Source organism: Sabethes cyaneus, chromosome 1 (genome assembly GCF_943734655.1).
Source record: "Sabethes cyaneus chromosome 1, idSabCyanKW18_F2, whole genome shotgun sequence".
In the NCBI taxonomy this organism is placed as follows: Eukaryota; Metazoa; Arthropoda; class Insecta; order Diptera; family Culicidae; genus Sabethes; species Sabethes cyaneus.
This window is the reverse complement of record NC_071353.1, coordinates 125,289,173-125,307,495: the sequence shown is the minus strand read 5'-3', so window position 1 is coordinate 125,307,495 and position 18,323 is coordinate 125,289,173. Positions and strand designations below refer to the sequence as shown.

The following is an 18,323-nucleotide window of genomic DNA, read 5'->3' as shown; positions in this document are numbered from 1 at the left end:
TTGAACAGCAGCAGTTTGGTAGTAATGGAATTTGACAGCACGAAAAAAAAAAGTTGACAGAGGAAGCTGATTTGTGTTCCGACTGTTGAAGTTGAAACGTTCCCCTGGCCGTGATTATGGATGTAATGATTAGCTCTTACGTTCTGCACTATAGGTGAGGCTGGAAGTGAAAAATCACTTTTCACCTTCCGTTCTATGGCGGAAGCTTGGAACTAGCGGCAAAGTTTAAGTAAGTGGTACACTCATAATCATGGGGATAATTAGGTAATATTTCAATTAAGTGGGGTAAAATGTTGGCAGCTATTTTGCATTTTAAATTTCTAGAATTCTTGATCATAATATTCTTCATAGAAACAGCGTAAATATTTTTAGCAGTGTATCAAAGCCCGTTCGAAGGAAAACCCGACAGCATAAAGCAAGGTCCACAGTGGACGGTTGAGCTATCCGATAAAGCCAAGAGAAAGAGATCGAAGAACGTCCTTCCGACGAGTAAATAAAATTATTGCTTCCGATCTCTTCCCGGTTGTGGCATTTATTGATTCGAGTGGATTTTTGCTTCATCGTCTCTTCAAGAACGTGAACGTGACTTCTTTAAAAAGTCCTCTGGCGCTGGCGCTCGAAAATTAAGGCGCACTTCAAATTCGGAAGAAACCGATACAGATTGTGGTAGGACATGGATTTTTTATCGATTTTCTCCTAAATAACTCCTTGCGGGACAATTTTCCAATCGATTTACTTAGATACAAGTTTAACTTAGCAATCTGTAGGCTGATTGTTTCGGCTGCACTTAATGGGGAGCAGACTGTGAAATCACACAAGGCTCTTCAACCGAAAGTTGTGAACAGAAAGGAAATTTCCTTTCTAGACCACTCACTCACTCACTCATCCATCGAAGAATCTAGGGCACACCACCAGAGAAGCGGTAAATTGAAAACGTATTTCACTCCGGCAAAGTTTATGCCAGGTCGCCTTTTCGTGACAACGGATCTCATAAATATTTGTGCTTTACCGCCATGTTGTGGCGAAGAAGCGTATACCATAGGTACCAGTGCCGTCGGTCGGTCGCAGTTCATCCGTACCAGACCTTCCTAAGGATAGAATATCGGATGCATAATTTACGACAACGCGGTGACGATGGTAGTTCGAGGAGATTGAATTGTGCGGCACCGTTACGCAGGGGATCTCTCTGCGAGTTACAATTTATTTTAATATTTTATGAACAACGAAACAGGTGAATAATACAGATGAAGTTAATAATAGTAGAGTAGTTGTTGAATTTATTTAATGCTGCTTTAATAAAAGAGTTTTGTCAGACGAACAATTTTGTAAAAAATGTTCGACAATCTCTTCTTAGATTTCCCGGAAAATATAGAAAAATAGAGAACCATTCTCCTACCGAACTGTAACTATTTTTATGCCCAGTTTTGATCTCAGCTAAGAGGCAAGCAGGTGTAAAATTGATTGCGGTAGACAGGAGCTGACCAGTCAGTAATGCGAAGTTTCAGCCGATTTCGATTTCCGAACGGTGAAAGATGGACCACCCGGCACTCTCGGTGTTATAGATAGCAGAATCATCCTATGATTGATTTGACAAGGATCCCAGGAGGTAGCTGTCAGCTGATCACCGCACCGTAATAAACTGGAATCGATTTGTAGCCTTAGGCCCGACCGCAAGGCGAAGCGGCCGATCAAAAGGGACGATGGTAAATCGGAAACGTGGTTCGAATATAAAACGTGACATGTAATAAACCAGTCAATCCTAATGCAATGAATATGATTTTTATTCTATTTTTAGTCCTTGTTCATGTTTTGGGTACCGAATATTTTTACTTCCGATTCGATTGCTTTTCCCCTTTTTATTTTAACAAAACCTGACAAGTTATCTGAACTCTAAATATTGATAAAAATGAGCAAAAAATATCACTTCTTATGAATTCAAAAAACAAAAAAAAAAAAATCTTGAGAAAAGTTACACTACTACCAAAAACAACGTGTATAAACCACCACCTAACCACCTAACACTAACCATCGAATACAGTAGTTTGATATTGTCTAGGTGTTTTCTGTATTCCACACTTCATTTCTTTGCAAATTGCTATTGGGTTGAGCGTCGTGCATTACCCTAAGGGGTGAATCACTCGTGCACGAATATTCAATACGAGTATGAGTAATAAAACTCGCAGTACTTTTTCCTTTTCGAAATTAATTAGACCTGTATTTTTTATTTGACCCCTAGCGTAGCCTTTTTAGAGTTAGGATGGTTCCAAACAAAATGTCATTTTTACCGACCTTCGTAACTTTGAAAAATCAAAAGTTTTGACCGCAGGATAGGATTTGAAGGTTTCACGAGGCAAATGAAACGTATTTTAATGGGTTTACTAAAGAAAATACTGAGATGGTGCTAATATTATGCATCATTGTAAAACCATCAAAAATGTACGTGTTTCTTTTGAAAAGCTGAAGTTTTCTTACATAACATAACAGTAGAAACCTATGACTTTGTTTCTGAGATACATTTTGATGTAGAACTATGTCTTACCGCAGGATATCATTCAACAAAAAGCCAAAAACAAAAGAATTGTTTTGGCCGAGTTTCGGAAATTTCACTGTTTGAACTTCCATTTCTATTTCGTGCTAGAAGCGTTAACTCAACTCGTACACTCATATTTCGAGTTTTTCAGGCTGTAGAACCCACACACAATAGATTTTATAAAAAAAATTAACTCATATCCTACAAATTATTTTTTTGCCCCACGATTTTTCAAGCCAATTTCCAAAGGGGGGGGGGGGTGACAAAAATTTTAAAAATGATTTGCAATGGCCTTACATGCCCTCAAAAATGTGCAGAATCTTCTCCTCCCAACCAGTCGAAGATACTTTACGACGATTTAACCTACACGAATTTGATGTCTGTGCTTAGGAAGCACGTCAGAAAAAGTAACAAAATCTGTTGTGGCTTTCGGGTTGATGTTTCTCGGTGAAAATTCAAATTTATAATTTTTTTAAACTACGTTTCGGTCTACTGTTTTTACTCAGCCATCATCAGATTAAACAATATTTATAGTCAATTAAGAAACACTAAGAGAAGAGAACCGCAGACGACGCGAACAGCGTCGTCATAGAAGAAACAGCGGACAACAAAAATTTCGTGTTTCTTAATTGACTATAAATATAGTTTAATCTGATGATGGCTGAGTAAAAACAGTAAGCCGAAACGTAGTTTAAAAAAATTATAAATTTGAATTTTCACCGAGAAACATCAACCCGAAAGCCACAACATAAATATACGGTGATCAAAAAATTAAAACAGTAACAAAATCTGCTATTTCCAACAGGTCGACGATTCTTTTCGTCTAGAGATGTCCTTTAGACATTCGATTAATTTAGCTAATCGAATAACAAAAAAATTAGAGGGGTTGTGTACAAGACACTTTTCCAATACAGATATCAAATTTGTCTTGGCTTAATCGTCTTACCGTAAAAAATTTGCGATCTGTTGGGAGCAGGGGTTTTTCCCAAGCACAGACATCAAACCGGTCTAGGTTTTTCGCGATCTTAAGAAAACTTATTGGAACAAGGAGATGCTACTTTTTCTAGCGCATTTCCCTAACACCGACATTAAATTTGTCTAGGTTTCACTTTTTTTTGCGCACTTCCCTAGCACAGATATGAAATTGGTCTAGGTTAATCGAGATACGTAAAAAATCCTGTTGGGACGGATAGACTTCGTCACTTTTTATTGCGTACTTCCCAAGCACAGACATTAAATTGGTCTAGGTTCAATCGTCGCATAGAATCTTTGGCCTGCTGGAATGGGAAAACTCTGTCACTCTTTTTTCTAAAAATACGTTAAAACTTGACGTCTCTTTCATCCAATCTCGAAGCGAGGAGTTCTACTCGGACAGTGCTTTAGTATTTTCAATTTATCAATAGTGCAACCTCAAGAATCGAGAGTGTTCTATATTTGGGTCGACGCGTAAAAGATTTTCCGATCGATTGGTGCAAAAATATAGAAAATCGATTAAGAAATCGCTAAGCTATTAGCGTTCAAAACCTAACCACTTTTCGAGGTAGATTTTCTTGAATAACCCTCTATAACAGGTACCATCCTGAAAGACATAGTCCTACGTCAAAAAATATTCTAATGATCCTCAATGGAATAGTCGAACTAATCGAAAAGTTCAAAGAGAATAATTTGAATAACGCAGCTATACATAAAAGTGCCCATTAATCTTTCTGTTAGTGCATCAAAAGGGTGTCTGATGTCCCGATGAGAGAATTGACGATTTTCCAGATGCGTAAATTTGAAATAACCAACGTCCTCTCGTTTTACGTCCAAAATTTGAATTAACGTCCTCTCGTTTTACGTCCGAAATTTGAATTAACGTCCTCTTGTTTTACGTCCAAAATTTGAAATAACTACGTCTATTTTACGACCTTTTTTTACGCCCCCCCAATAGTGGACGTAAAACGAAATTTGAGTGCACTAGTACGAATAATTGAATTAATCGATTAGTAAAGGCAATGCTCAGCGGCGATTAGACGGTAATCGAATAATTGAGATTTTGGGACATCACTATTTACGACAACTAAACCCAGACCGATTTGATGTCTGTGTCGGGGAAGGGTTGTTAATAAAAACAATCTGTGATTTTTGAGAGGTAACAAGAGAGCAATAGTTTTATTATTGATTTTATTGAATTCTTTTCAAATGCATATCCTTAGCGCAACTAAAAGAATATATATTTCCGATCTCATTGTTGTCTCTGAGAAGGGAATATTGCATCAGTTAGAACGTCTACTATAACATCGATGTTTTTTACGCTGTCTTATTAGAGCGGACCTGCTGCTCGAACCAAAGATGCTGATACCTGATAGAGCGGACCGACACTTTCAGATGGGCTGATGTTATTCTCCGTCAAATCTAATAACGAGTAATAGAATAGCGCTCCCAACTCAACGGCCTATTGTAAAGCATATTGTCTTCATTCGACGGAGAGGGGAAGCGAGAGGGGTAAGACCGAGAAAGAGAGACGGAGAGGGATTGAGAGAGAAAAAGAGAGAGAGAGAAGGGAGGGTAGATGGAATAGGAAGACAGGAGTAGAGAGATTGTAAAAGAGAGAGGCAAAGAGAGAATGAGAGAGGGAAAGAGTGACAGATAGAGAGGGAGAGACAGCAAAACAGAAGCGAGGAAGACAGCAGAGAAAAAGAACAGAGCAGAGAAAGACAGGAGAGCGAAACACAGGAGAGGACAGAGAAAGACAGAAGAGAAAAAGACAGGAGAAAGACAAACAAAAGAGAGAAAGATTGTAGAGAGAAGGACAGGAGCGAGAAAGACAGTAGACAAGAAGAGAGGGCGACAGGAAAGAAAGAGAGAAGGAGATAAAAACGAGATACAGAGAAAGAAAAAGGAGAAAGCGAGATAGATAGATAGATAGAGAGAGAGAGAGAGAGAGAGAGAGAGAGAGAGAGAGAGAGAGAGAGAGAGAGAGAGAGAGAGAGAGAGAGCGAAGATAATATTGCATTTTATCGTGCTTTTGTACCTCTGCATTTCATCTTAAGTTCTGAAATAAGTTTTAGCGACAGAAATCGAGTCTACATAACGCGTTACAATGAATAATTCATTTAATTATTGTATGTGAAACACGGTCAAAAATTTATGAACAGAAAGTCAACACATAACATAGTTTAAACTCACCCGCCATTCTCTGCAGACTTACACTTACTTAAATTTGGATATAAATCAAAAATATACTGGGTTGTGCAATGGCAGGTGGGGCTCGCACCCACGCTCTTTCGATTGGTACCCGCATGTTTTACTCGCTAAACTACTACTGCTCATTATCGTAGGTAGTCTAATACCTAGTTTTGTTTTATTCTCCCAACTCTATTATTCTGTGGTAAGCACCACATTGCGATGATATTATTTTTGTATGACTGCTCTTTGTTTCTACCGTAGAGAAGATGTTATCTATTTGTTTGTTTGAGACTGTTATCTACTCGGCTAGTGCGAATCGAAATTTTCCAGTTCATCCAATTAATCATTTTTCGCATCAGACACTTTCTCCCTATCCAAAAAGGTTTACATCATGACCGCGTATAGAACTGCATACGAGTTAATGAAAAAGAATAAAAAAATACATATCATACATCAAAAGAAATGGTCCTAAATTACTCTCTGGTGGAACACCGGACCTTTGGCAAAAGTTACCGGACTTAGTAAAAAAGAACTTAGCTTTCATAAGAGGGTACGAATCGTATTCCTGAAACTAGCAGACAAATTTGTCAGAAGCAGCAGAATTTAATGGCCAATAAGCTCGAATGCAGGAGTGGAGACAGATATTTTACAAGAACCGCTCGAAGCGTTACGGTTACTACTGACTCATGTATGCAGCTACGCATGATTTCGTTTTTCGTTATTTTTATGTTATAGATTCATATTCTTCTGACTATACCGAGCAAATTGAAAGGTCCCAAATTTATGCTGTAGATCCCAAAGATCCCAAAAAGCTGTAGATCTTACATAGCGGCTCGGTACTCAGGCTTCGTACTCCCGTTCTGTCCTCTAGCACGTTATGGACGGAAGGCTGCGGCTGGCACGGTACCACTTGCAAAATCGGTGGTCAGTGGTAATACGGTAACAAGCTTCATGCTTATAAACAGCAGTGCGTGCCTTTGAAAAATGAATGCGAATGGCACGGTGTCGCACGGTGCCTTCCGAATACATATAGCACCGCACCATAGAAGATAAATTGGCCTCGAAGTGCGATGTCATATTCGTTTCAGTAGCAAGTCGGCCAAATGCATTGAAACCGAGAGTGTATTAGCTATGAACGGAGCAGAACCCGGAACTTCGTCCAATTGAGAAATACACCTCCGGTGTAGGAGAATAAGCTAGCTGTGAAGAAATAGTGAGTAAATTACCTAAAACCTTATGAGTAGTGGTGACAACCAAGGGAAAGGTGCGCACATTCGGTTATAATATTCGATACAATAAAGCAACGAATTAGAAACCTAACCATAATGTGATAGTTTATTCCCTGAAAGTTTCAAGAAAATCCAAATTAATTGAAAGAATTTATGGTGACCATTTTTGTGTATCTAACTTTTTTCGAGTCCAGTCTCTATTTCTGATTCGTTTTCATTTCTGACTTCTCTTGTTATTTTTATTTTAGTTTCCAATGAACTATTTCCAGCTATACGAGTAATGATGATAAACTAGAGTGGTTATGTGTATGGATTAAAATATGAGGACTCTACGAGGTAATGGTAAGTATCAAAGTTTGCTCGTAACCAATACAATTGGACCATTCCTTGAAAGTCCGGAATTCCAATTGAAACCCAGAAGACCAGTTCAGCATACTGCACAAACACTAGATATACTGCAGAAATCATGACGCATATTCACTTTAGTTGAACAAGTTTTAAATCAACTAACAAACCAAAACCGAGACACTAAAGTATACTTTTGGGATTTAACCATCTATTCTATCCCAGTCTAGACTCTAGCATACCACGGCTGGATTTTGAATCCAGCATCATCCCCGTGAAGTTTTGTTTGCATTAAAAGTATCGTCATTTTAGTCAAGGCATAAACTGATATCTACTCAGCTAGACTTAACCAACAACACAATCTGCTCAACCCGGGGGAAACCCTTCAAAACAATAGAAAACCGTTTTCGTTTATGTTTCATTACATCATTTTATAAATTTGCTGAAAACCAATAGTGAAAACTTCGGTCCGTAGTAGTCTACACAAACCGACTTTCTGGAGTTTGTAAAGCGATCGCAATCAGCCGGCCTTGAAGTGCGGCACAGGAGGAGGAGGAGAAGGAGGAGGATGAAGTTCCTTCCTAGCTAGACCTAGAGAGAGAGGGTATCATCAGCAGTATCAAGTTCGGTGGTTGGTTTGAGAGTCGAACCACCGGAGACAGGATAAAAGGGGTAATTAAAAGTTTCGATACTGAAACCGGAAATGTTGTTTATGGCGATGCTGACAGAGCGCATACACACACATAGGTAACAGACAAAGAGGCAGGCATTATGGCAACAGATATATGTAGCTTGGTTACGGTTAGCATAGTGATACACGTCGAAGTGCAAATTCTACCAGTACTTCCGGGCAAGAAGCGTGCAAATCTTCTATAGTGCTGTGAAAATTTATTATTGTATCGTATGAAACTTGTTTGTTTCCTAGTACACTGTATGCTATTAATTGTTTGCTGGTGATAGAACTTTCCTGGGGTGTTGCCACCCGTGAGGTACATATTATGTATAAAGCACAACTTTCACACATTCTACCAAGGCGATTGCATTTTGTTAGAACTAAAGCTTTCTCTGCCCGAGAGAAGTTTCCAATTGGTGAGCTCGTTAATGTTTGATAAATAAATAAAAATGTCGATTTTATACCCTTTCGATATGAGTAGGCAAATAACAAACGAAAACAAACTCGTGCTTAGGAACAAAAGTCGCTTACCTCTAGGAACTGCAGTACGGTGGTGTCGACTACCATCAGCGGGCGATGTATGAGATGAACCACTCCATTTCGGACGGGAATATTTGCCTTGACGATCTCGGCCAGTACGGCACCGGACGCGTGCCGCGAATCACCAATTACCGTGTTCGACCGCACGTACACTGTATTGAATAGTTAGTACTTGGAATCATTTAAAAAATCCGATAATTTCAGAAAAGCCATCGTACCTTTTGCGTTCTTTCCTTCGCCATGCTTGAAAAACGTAACCGTTACTTTGAGGTTATCTTCGAACGCTAGCGTATCCTGCGGGTCATCCAGCGGAGCCGGTGCCGTGAAAATGACATGATTCGGTATCACGTGGCCATCGATCACTTTTCGATCGATCATGTCTGGCCGTGGCGGAGGCTGTACAAAATTACAAAATGTCGAACCAATTAATTACGGTGCTCACCGAAATTCATAATACGATTGTACCTTAAAGCCCTCTTCGACTGGAATCAGGAAGGTATGGCCGCCAACCGCTTTGTAAATGTCTTCCTTTCGCATCATCACTATCTTGTGACGGAACGAGCTGAAACGCAAATGAAAAATTACCATCAATTGACCGTCATCCCATTGCGTTGGTTTGTGGATGGGGATGCCTACCGAATCCGATGCTGATTAATGTCCAGGTTTTCGGCATGCTGAATAAACTGGAAGGCATCCGGATTGTACAGCTCGAACGAAGTTGATGGATTGACTGTCAGTGGTGTTAATACGTCATCAATAATGTGCAACACCTGAAATGAGACGAGCCAGTTAGTGTTGTGGTTGACTCGGGGCAGGTCGACGGTGTTGGGAAGGCAATCGATGAAACATGCAGGATTATATTGAAAATCCTTAAACTGTCAATGGCAATATGTACGCGGACGAATAACCAATCGAATTAATCATATTGGTAGGAAAAATAGACATTAACAAGCACTGGGGTACCCCGATCTTGGCAGAGGGTGCCCCAAAAATTACAATTTTTGCCAACCTTATTCCCTCTAAAAATAAACTACTTTTGAACACTGAACTGATATTATTGATTTTGATACCTAATAGAATGTAATTAAATTAGTTTTTCAAGGAAAATATTGCCCTAAGTTTTACATTACATGGCAACATGGCCAAAGATCAGATATGTTCAACTTTTAGTACGTATAAGGGGGAAATGGCCGAATAAAACTGCCCGAAATGCGAATGGCCGAATCACAAATGATCGAAACACACATGGCCGAATGTCATAGAAAATATTCGCGGCCATAGATCTGCTCAAATGTTCGGGATATACTGTTCTTATTCGCTGAAGGATAACCCCTAAATAGAGGTGATTTCTGCGAGGGGCTGCCTCCCGCCAAATCGGAGTTCGGCCTTTCGTGTTTCGGTCAAATGCGTTTTCGTCCTTCTGTGGCAGTTGTTGAAATTCGGCTATTTGGTACCAACTCGATGTGTCGATGCGAGGGCTAGTGAAAATTAACAAGAGTCGGTAGGCCTTAGAAAGCGAACAAAACCTCTAGACCGATGTGATTTCTGCGGGAGAGGCTGCCCTGCAGTGGCCGGCACTTTCGACGGCGGGTCACGGGCAATCCTCACGGCCCGCGCTCGTCTTGCCCTGAATTGTCTATGAAAAGTCATATAACATTTTTCACGAAACTATAGCAAAATGACCGTTATACCAAATGTTTTTCTGCCAAATGGTCCCTTACGTTTTTATAGCAAACAGCTTTATGCCAAGCAGTGTATTGCCAAATGAATTCAGTTAGATGGGCGGCCCCGGTTTTCATTGTATTGTGACGCAGCGATGGTTGACTCAAGTGCGTATTCTTAGGAGAGCCTGTCGTCCATTATGCCTATCGTTCATATTTCCAATCGTTCACCATGCCTGACGTCCGTTATGCCAAATGTCCGTTATGCCTACCGTTCATATGTCTATCGTCGGTATGCCTAACGTCGCGCACGCTTGCTAAAGGGTGTCCCACATCAAATTGCACCACGGAAGAAACGCTGTTGAAAATTACCTAATTGATCGATCCTTTTCAAACTTTCAGACAACAAACCCATTAGTAAGTTTTTGGCATATTTGTTTCATTCAACTTCAATACCATAAGCGTATACTCGCACCTTACGCTTAACTCCACTCAAAAAGTTTTGTACAACCTAGGGGCCATCCATAAAGTACATCACGCTTATAGTGGGGAAGGGGGGTTGACCTAAACGTGACGATTTGTGAAGTATAAAGTTATTTGACGTCCCAAGAAAAAAAAAACAAATGTAAAATTTATTTTGGGATTTATAAAAAGGCTACCTCATTTTGAGATAAAACTATTGAAGGCTTCTATAAAATTAACGTACTGATGGATTTTTTAACATATTTGTGTAAACAGGACTTATTTATTTTTGTAGTATGAACTCTCCATTAAAGCTTTACAGAATATGCTGTACACCACTGAAGAACTCTTTGAGTACCGTCCTGCCTAAAAGATTTTTGCAACCGCAAATTGTAGTCGCAAAAACTCCTGAGGGGCTACGGCTACCAGAGACCAATGGCAATGTTTCCTCTTGATATTCTTGCTGAACTCAATCGATGAACCTAAACTTATACCGAAGTTCCGCGGCTGGTCTTAAGGTTCTTCTGTACAACCTATACTGCCCCTCTCTCAAAAGCTTTCGCAAGGATAGAGTTTCTGCCACTTGCGGATTAAATTTCGCATCTAAAGTAATGTTGAATGATTGCAAAAAATACACAAAATGACAAAGTCCGTCAGAAAAGTTCTTCCAAGGCGTGTTGTTGCAAGACGTCAGCAGGAAGTGCTGATTCTTTCAACTATAGTTCTATAGATCAGACGAATTTGAGTGGATGGATGTAAAGGACGTGGATATGCGCGAAACATTAATCGACGACACATCAGCGACTTCTGAAGCGTTTCCGGTCGCAGCAATTGGAGATCATCTTTAAAATCCCTGAATCGATGACTTATAAGCTCGAACATTTTCCTTCTTTTATTTGCTGAAATTCTTGTTTTGTTATTTGATGAATTGATTGAAGTGAATTAAATTGATAGCTTGAAATTAAAAGGCTGGAATGTATATTTAATTTTTTTGTTGTGAAGGGGGGGGGGGGTGCCGTGACGTGACGTACTTTCTCAGGGGGGGGGGGGGTCATGAATGTGTGAGACCAACTGTAACAATGGGGGGAGGGGGGCTGATTTTGGTCGAAATTTGCGTTATGTACTAAATGGATGTCGCCCTAGCTGCAGCTTCATCTGTACGGAAATCCACTTTTTCTTCATGTCTTCCTCAGACTTGACCTCCTTGAGATGCTTCCGTAGTGCCTGCATCATAGTATTTTTCGATGAACCTTAGTTCCGGGGTGTTGGAGGCGTTCATGTCCTTGGGTTCGAAAGTGGCTCCGTTGGCTTCGTACCACTCCAATACATACTTTGAATATTGGCACGAAGATGGATCTGGCCAGAAGATCGTAGGGCCCTCGTGTTGCTTCGACAGAGTAAGGCAGATGGCTTTGTAAACACTCCTTGAGGTGGATCGGCCCGTTTATAGTCCCGGTAGTCACGAATGGCGGACTCAGTTTGCCACATAATCTATTTCTTGACCAAAGCATGTATTTCTTGGCAAATTATATAAGTTTCTGCACCCTTACTTCCTCTGGAACACCAAACTTGTGCTGGGTGGTGAAGTACAGTAGCCCCGGACACTGCCTTAATTCCGCCTTGACGTAAGTCTCATCATATATGATGAGAGAATTGAGGATTTTCCAGGTGTTTGCGCAAAATAAATTCGCGACGTTGCTTTTCGGGTGACGCCATTTTTTCCAATTTTCAAAAAACTGATCGCGATAAAAATAGAGTGTAAACAATACACTTTGAACTACTTCTACTCAAAATTTCAAGAGAAAATACCCAATGGGTTATTTTCTACAACGTTTCTTCTGTGGTGCAATTTGATGTGGGACACCCTTTATGTTGTTTGTAAAACTGTTTTATAGTTATGAATATTGTTATTATAAATGTGACGTTTTTGTTTTGTATTTGTAGCGTATTCGTGGCTTTTTGTATCATATTTGTGTATTTTTTAGAACTATGTGTACCAATTTTGCGTTATTTTCTGGATATTTACAAACACAAATATATTTCAACGTAGTTTTTGGGATTTATTTAGTCATTTAAGCCATTGTAATTTATTTTTAACGTTTTTGTCACCCCCTTCCCCCTCCCCCCGTTTGAAATTTGGCTTGCAAAATCAGGGGGTAAAAAAAATTATGAGATATAATTCAAACCTTTTTGTATAAAATCAAATTTCTGTGAGCTCTGCAGCCTAGAGAACACGAAAAATTATTTATACAGAGTTAACGCTTCTAGCACAAAACAAAAGTAACGGGTGACAACTAAACTTTTGGAATTTTCTCAAGGCCCCAATACTCAACAACAAACGAGCTCAGGGAGAAATGAGAGTGTGTATGTGTTAGCTCTTTCTCTCCTCTTTCTGTCAATATTGTTTGTTTTGCTTATGCTTGCCAAGTTTTGCTTAAACGGCGTCAAAACAAGAAGCATTCCGTGAGCGCATTATACACTTCAACGAACTTCCACAGAAATCTCGGGAAAAAGTTTACAGTACAACATTTAAAAAGTGAATATGTTGCGTCTTCGACTGTTTACCCTGTGCTAAGATGCCCTACAACTATTCGCAAGCAAGTTTGTGGTAGTGGAAGACCAGCCAAAATTATAGACGTAGAAGGACATCGTTCTCTTTCTCGTTTCTTCAACAACAAGCCTTCTCGTTTGGCTTTCAATTGAGATGCACCAAACGAATGTTTGAAGAAAATTTTGATCCCGTTTCTACAAAAACATCATGCAGATCATCATCGCATTACGCCAAAAAAACACAATCGCTCCCGTTTTCGATCCCGTTTTTATCGACCCTTAAAATTTGTCTCAGTGCGCCCAATCGAGGATTTCTTTGGGATTTTGAGTTCCTTGGTGCACAAAAATAACTGGAGAGCCACGAATTGCAAACAGTTGATTGGTAGAATCAAGAGATGCATTCGCAAAGTTCACCTGACGGCCGTACAACGCTCCTGTTTCGACGTCAAACGAAAGCTTCGACGAACAGCCGATTACGGACCGTTTTCAAATGTACACTAATTTTTTTTCAACAATGGATAATGTATCTTTTTTCGCCCCTCCCCTCTTTCTGTCACACAACACCGGAAGGGCAAAAATTTTATAAAATATTTGTAATTGCCCTATTCTATTTTTAAATTATTTTCGTCATTTTCGCGCCATTTTGATGTTGAATTTCGTATTATTTTTGTATCATTTCTAATCTATTTGTCATGTGTGGCACTTTTGCTATTTTCGTCACTATTTAATTGCTTAGTGCTTAACTGTTGTGTTATTTTTGAGCTATTTTTTGCCACTTATCGTAATTTATGAATCATCTGTGAATCTTTTTTGTATATTTTTATATCTTTCATTTTCGCGTAATTTTTGTGTTATTTCTGTGTAATTCTTCTAGTTTCACATAATTTTTAGTCCATTTTCCATAATTTTGTCACTTTTGAGTTGTTTTCGTCCCTGTTTGTGTTTTTGTTTTTGTTGGTTTTTATTGGCGTTGTGCTGTTTGTATTATTTTTGTATCATTTGTATCCGTTTTCTATTATTTCAGTGTCATGGTTCCATTTATCATTTATATATATTATACTAATTATTGAATAATTTTTCCATAATTATCATGTTTTTTTCTTATCGTGTGGTTTTTGTGTCATATTTCAATGTTTCTATGATTTTTGTATCATATCTGTATCATTTTTAAGTAGTTTTTCTGTTCTTGTTTGGGTCATTTTTATTAGTTTGCTTTTAGTCATGCTTTATTTTAGTAACGATTCTGTGTCATTTTTGTAATGAAGCTTTGATTTTTTATATTATTTTTCCATAAAATTTCCATTTTCCATGTTTTGAAATAGAGTAAAAGAGCTCTTTCAAATATTTAGTGTTTTAACCGAAAAAAAAACACCTTACCATATTTTGCACCATGTTTGTGTATTTCTGAATAATGAAGTTGGTGTGAGGTCTTCGTACGTCTTATTATTGAGGCTTTTTGTTTCACTTCGATATTCATATCAGATATTAAAAATGGCGTTTTTAACCGTAAAATCTATTAAACCAAATTTGTATAAATATTGTGATCTTAAACTGTGTTATTTTTGAATTTTTCTTTTATATAACTTTTATCTATTGTTTTGTCGGTAATTTTTATACTTCTGATTTTTTTCTATTTATTGCAGCATTTGTGTTTCATTTTTGAACATCTTTGTATCGTTCTTCTGCAATTTTGAATTATTATTCGTCACATGTCCCTTGTGTTGATTTTATGAAATTTTTGTGTCATTTATATATCTCTTTGTTTCCTTTTTTTATTTTTTATTTTTTATTGTTATATCTGTCCTTAATGTTAATGTTCTATTATAGTATCAAGCAAAAGTTTTCGTATTACTTTTGTACCATTTTTGTGTTATTTCCGTGCCAGTTTTTATGTTCATTTTATGTAATTTTTGTATCATGCTTGTCTTGTTTGTGTCATTTTCGTATCTTCTTGGTATCAGTACTGAGTCATTTATTAAGTTATGGTTATGTCATTTTGGAGCTTTTTTATGTTCTTTAATTTATGTGCTTCAATTTCATTTTTCCATTGCTTTTCGTACTATTTTCGTGCCATTTTGAATATTTCTATACATTTCATTTGTATCATTTTTTGTTATATTTGTGTCATGAATGTAAATTTTCATGTTGCTTTTAAGTCATCTTTTATCAGTTTTTTTTGTAATTTTTGTTTCATCTAGGTATACAGTTTCATTCCCAATTTATTTTATATGGCATCACTGATATGAGCACAGCCAGTATAGTTTGCCCCTTCCTGGGCACGCCACTAGACATAGTGTGATGTTCTTAATTTGTTTCAAATAAGTAAAACAATACTTAATATTGAAGGCAATCATAGGGGATTACAGAGAAACTCTGCAAAACAGCAATATCACCAGCAAACCAATTGAACTGATAAAATCGGTACGAATAACAGACATCAACCACCATGACAGACGCTGCGCTAGGTTACGGAATCGAATCCGTGCCGGTTGAAAAGAAGATTCACCAGAAATTCGTCGTTATCATAATTCTGGTGGGATTATTTTTCAATCGTCATTTGGATCACATTGCAAACCATTTAGTTGCTTATCCGTCTGGTCTCGACTCGAACGAGCGGCCGGCGGCGGCTGCCGTGGCGGTCGGAACCGTAATTGCGTTCCGGCAATAGAAAGGAAGGAAAAAATGGGCACCTAATGACCGCACCATTTCCGGCTCTCATTCGAACCATGAAATCAACATTTACAACCTGACAGGACAGCGCGCGGAGGGCCGCCTCCTTGATCTTCACCCACCGTATCGTTGCAGGTTGGAGGATTGGCTTATGATGGGCACTTTTCCGCTTTCTGTTTTGCTTTGCTTTAGGGTTTTTTTTTCTGTTTTTCTCCTATCAAAGGGGTGAAGCTATTTTCCTTTCGCCGAAAGCAGTGAAGCTGTTCTATTTTTGGTTTACTGAGCTTTAGCTGATGGGGAGATATGATTCAAAACTAAGTTCAGTCTAATTTTTCCAAGAACGTTTGCCATTACAGATGATGTAATCCTATTCAAACGACAGAGAAAAGGACTGTTTAACTCTGTTTGGAATTTGAAACTTGAAAATACATGCAGCTGTTGCTTCATCCCTTGTAGCACAAGCAAGAATCACATCTGTTAGGAATGAAGTGGATCTACCTTGCTGTAAGGTGTTGTGGTATAAAATAAACTATCGAAACTGATTGTTTGCTGTGACTTACCTAAGCAAGTTCAAATACCATAACAAAAACTATTACAGGTTCATTTATTTTGAATAAAGTATCAACTAGCATTGTAACATCATATGTTGGTAGGAGAACTTTCACACAATGAGTATTTTATGCAGCTTCCTCCGAGATTCAGAAAGTGAATAAATGTACAATGTATGTTGATGCCTCGTTTCTACCGTTTGGAGGAGGCGGAAAAAATCCATTCAACTTTTTAAACAGATTGGAGCTGTAAGTCCGTAGCGAAAAAAAAACTTGTGAAAGTATGTTTTGCTTGTCTGCTTCTATTGCTGCTGCCGATGCGCTTAACAAGCATAAAAAGTTTTTTTCTCTGTAAGTTTGCTACACAGCATAATTCAGCAATATATTTAAACGGAGTGAATAGTTTCAAGCGGTTCAATTTGCTGTACTTTTGTACTGTTTAATTGATTGCTTATTTGTACTTGAATACCGTGTTGATATTAAATGAATCCAAAGCAATTTTAAAATTGATGGAATTGGTCCTATTCTACTTCACACTTAGTGACACGCACCTGCTTCTTGCCGTGCTGATTCGTCAGCTGTACGTTGGACCGGTTCCGGATAATTTTGGCATTGTTCACGTAGATGTCCTCGGTGCCATTCAGATGTCTCCGTCTGGTCACGTAGATCGGCGGGTTTCCGTCATAGTCCGACGTTATCGTTGAACCCAGCTGCTCCAGTGGTGTGGCGACGGTTGCTGCGGGAAAGAACAAAAAAAATTGTATATGAAAAGTAAAGCAAAATGGTGATTTTAATAAAACTCGCTAAGACGCCAGCGTACAATTGTCGAAATTGCGCCGTTCGTTTAAAGTGTGCTGCTCCAGCTGTGCTCAGCTGTTCGAGCAATAGAACCAGTGTGTTTGCGGAAAATCTTATAAGCTTCCTTTTCAGGTTTTTATTCTGCGCCCTATTCGGGCGGGCGAGCTTCCGGAATGACAGATGGAACGATATATACCATCCAGGGTATGACGATTCCTCTTTTAAATGGAGGATTTTTGCTCGCTCGCTACGACAGTCATGCCTGCTACTTTGGAATGGAATAAAATATCTGCTTCCAGCCAAGAAGGATAAAATATCTTCCTTCTGGTTGCTTTCGGCTGCTTGGATGGTATCATACTGCCGGAATTGTCGACGGTGTTCTTGGGAAAATGGAATTACGCATGTCTTCAATTTAATTGTATTTTCAACACTGGTTTCACTTTACAACAGAGAGCTGTAAAGTATGGTTCTGCTGTAGGAGCTTCTGCTTTAAGGTTTAAAGTTTCTTTTTAAAATTGAATTGTAACATCAACTAATTTGATAAAACCACTACTAAAACTATGAGCTCCACTAGAACCTTCTGATGACCGCTATAAAACTGCCTTCCGACCAAGGGTCCATTCTTCAGAAGGTTGTTTTAACCTCTTTAAGAATAAGGCCATAAACTCAAGTGGGTTTAGAACACATCGCTGAAAGCAGCAATAAAACCGATTATGCTTTCCGCTGCTTGACGGCAACCGCCATAATTTAATGAAGTATTCACTTTGTTTAGCAAAGCAAAGCCTAGGTGCTACATTCTGTTATCGAAACTTGACCTTCTGTTTTTATACGACAGACTTCGCAGATAGCTGTTAGAGTGCAGGACAATTGCAGGGCCAGTTGCTACGATCCTATTGACTCTAACAGCCTCTCCCAGTCGAGATTTGAACATACGACGACTGGCTTATTAGGCCAGCGTCATACCTTGACGCCAACTGGGAGGCGCTTCGTTTAACTAAGCAATAAAGCACAAAGCTTGTTGCGTAAAAAACTAAATCACCCGGACAGCTTCATCAGCTTGAATATATATGACCGTGAGCAGAAAAGTAAAAGTTCTACTGTCAGATCTTCCTGATCGATTTGATTTATAATGACCATAACAAAATAAGA

At 38.7% G+C, this 18,323-nt stretch overlaps 1 protein-coding gene across 2 annotated transcripts in view; it reads right to left on the bottom strand.

The window, feature by feature from the left end:
* Positions 1–18,323, bottom strand: part of LOC128738243 (fasciclin-1) — a 381,405-nt gene that overhangs the window by 75,484 nt on the left and 287,598 nt on the right. For both annotated transcript variants that reach the window (XR_008412083.1, XM_053833243.1), the window contains exons 3-7: positions 16,928–17,112; positions 9,122–9,255; positions 8,951–9,047; positions 8,704–8,881; positions 8,477–8,637 (exon numbers count right to left, since the gene is read on the bottom strand). Coding sequence is in view for 1 of the 2 variants with exons in the window: in XM_053833243.1 (XP_053689218.1) it covers positions 8,477–8,637; positions 8,704–8,881; positions 8,951–9,047; positions 9,122–9,255; positions 16,928–17,112 (755 nt within the window). In the remaining variant the exon portion in view is untranslated. The remainder of the gene's footprint in view (positions 1–8,476; positions 8,638–8,703; positions 8,882–8,950; positions 9,048–9,121; positions 9,256–16,927; positions 17,113–18,323) is intronic.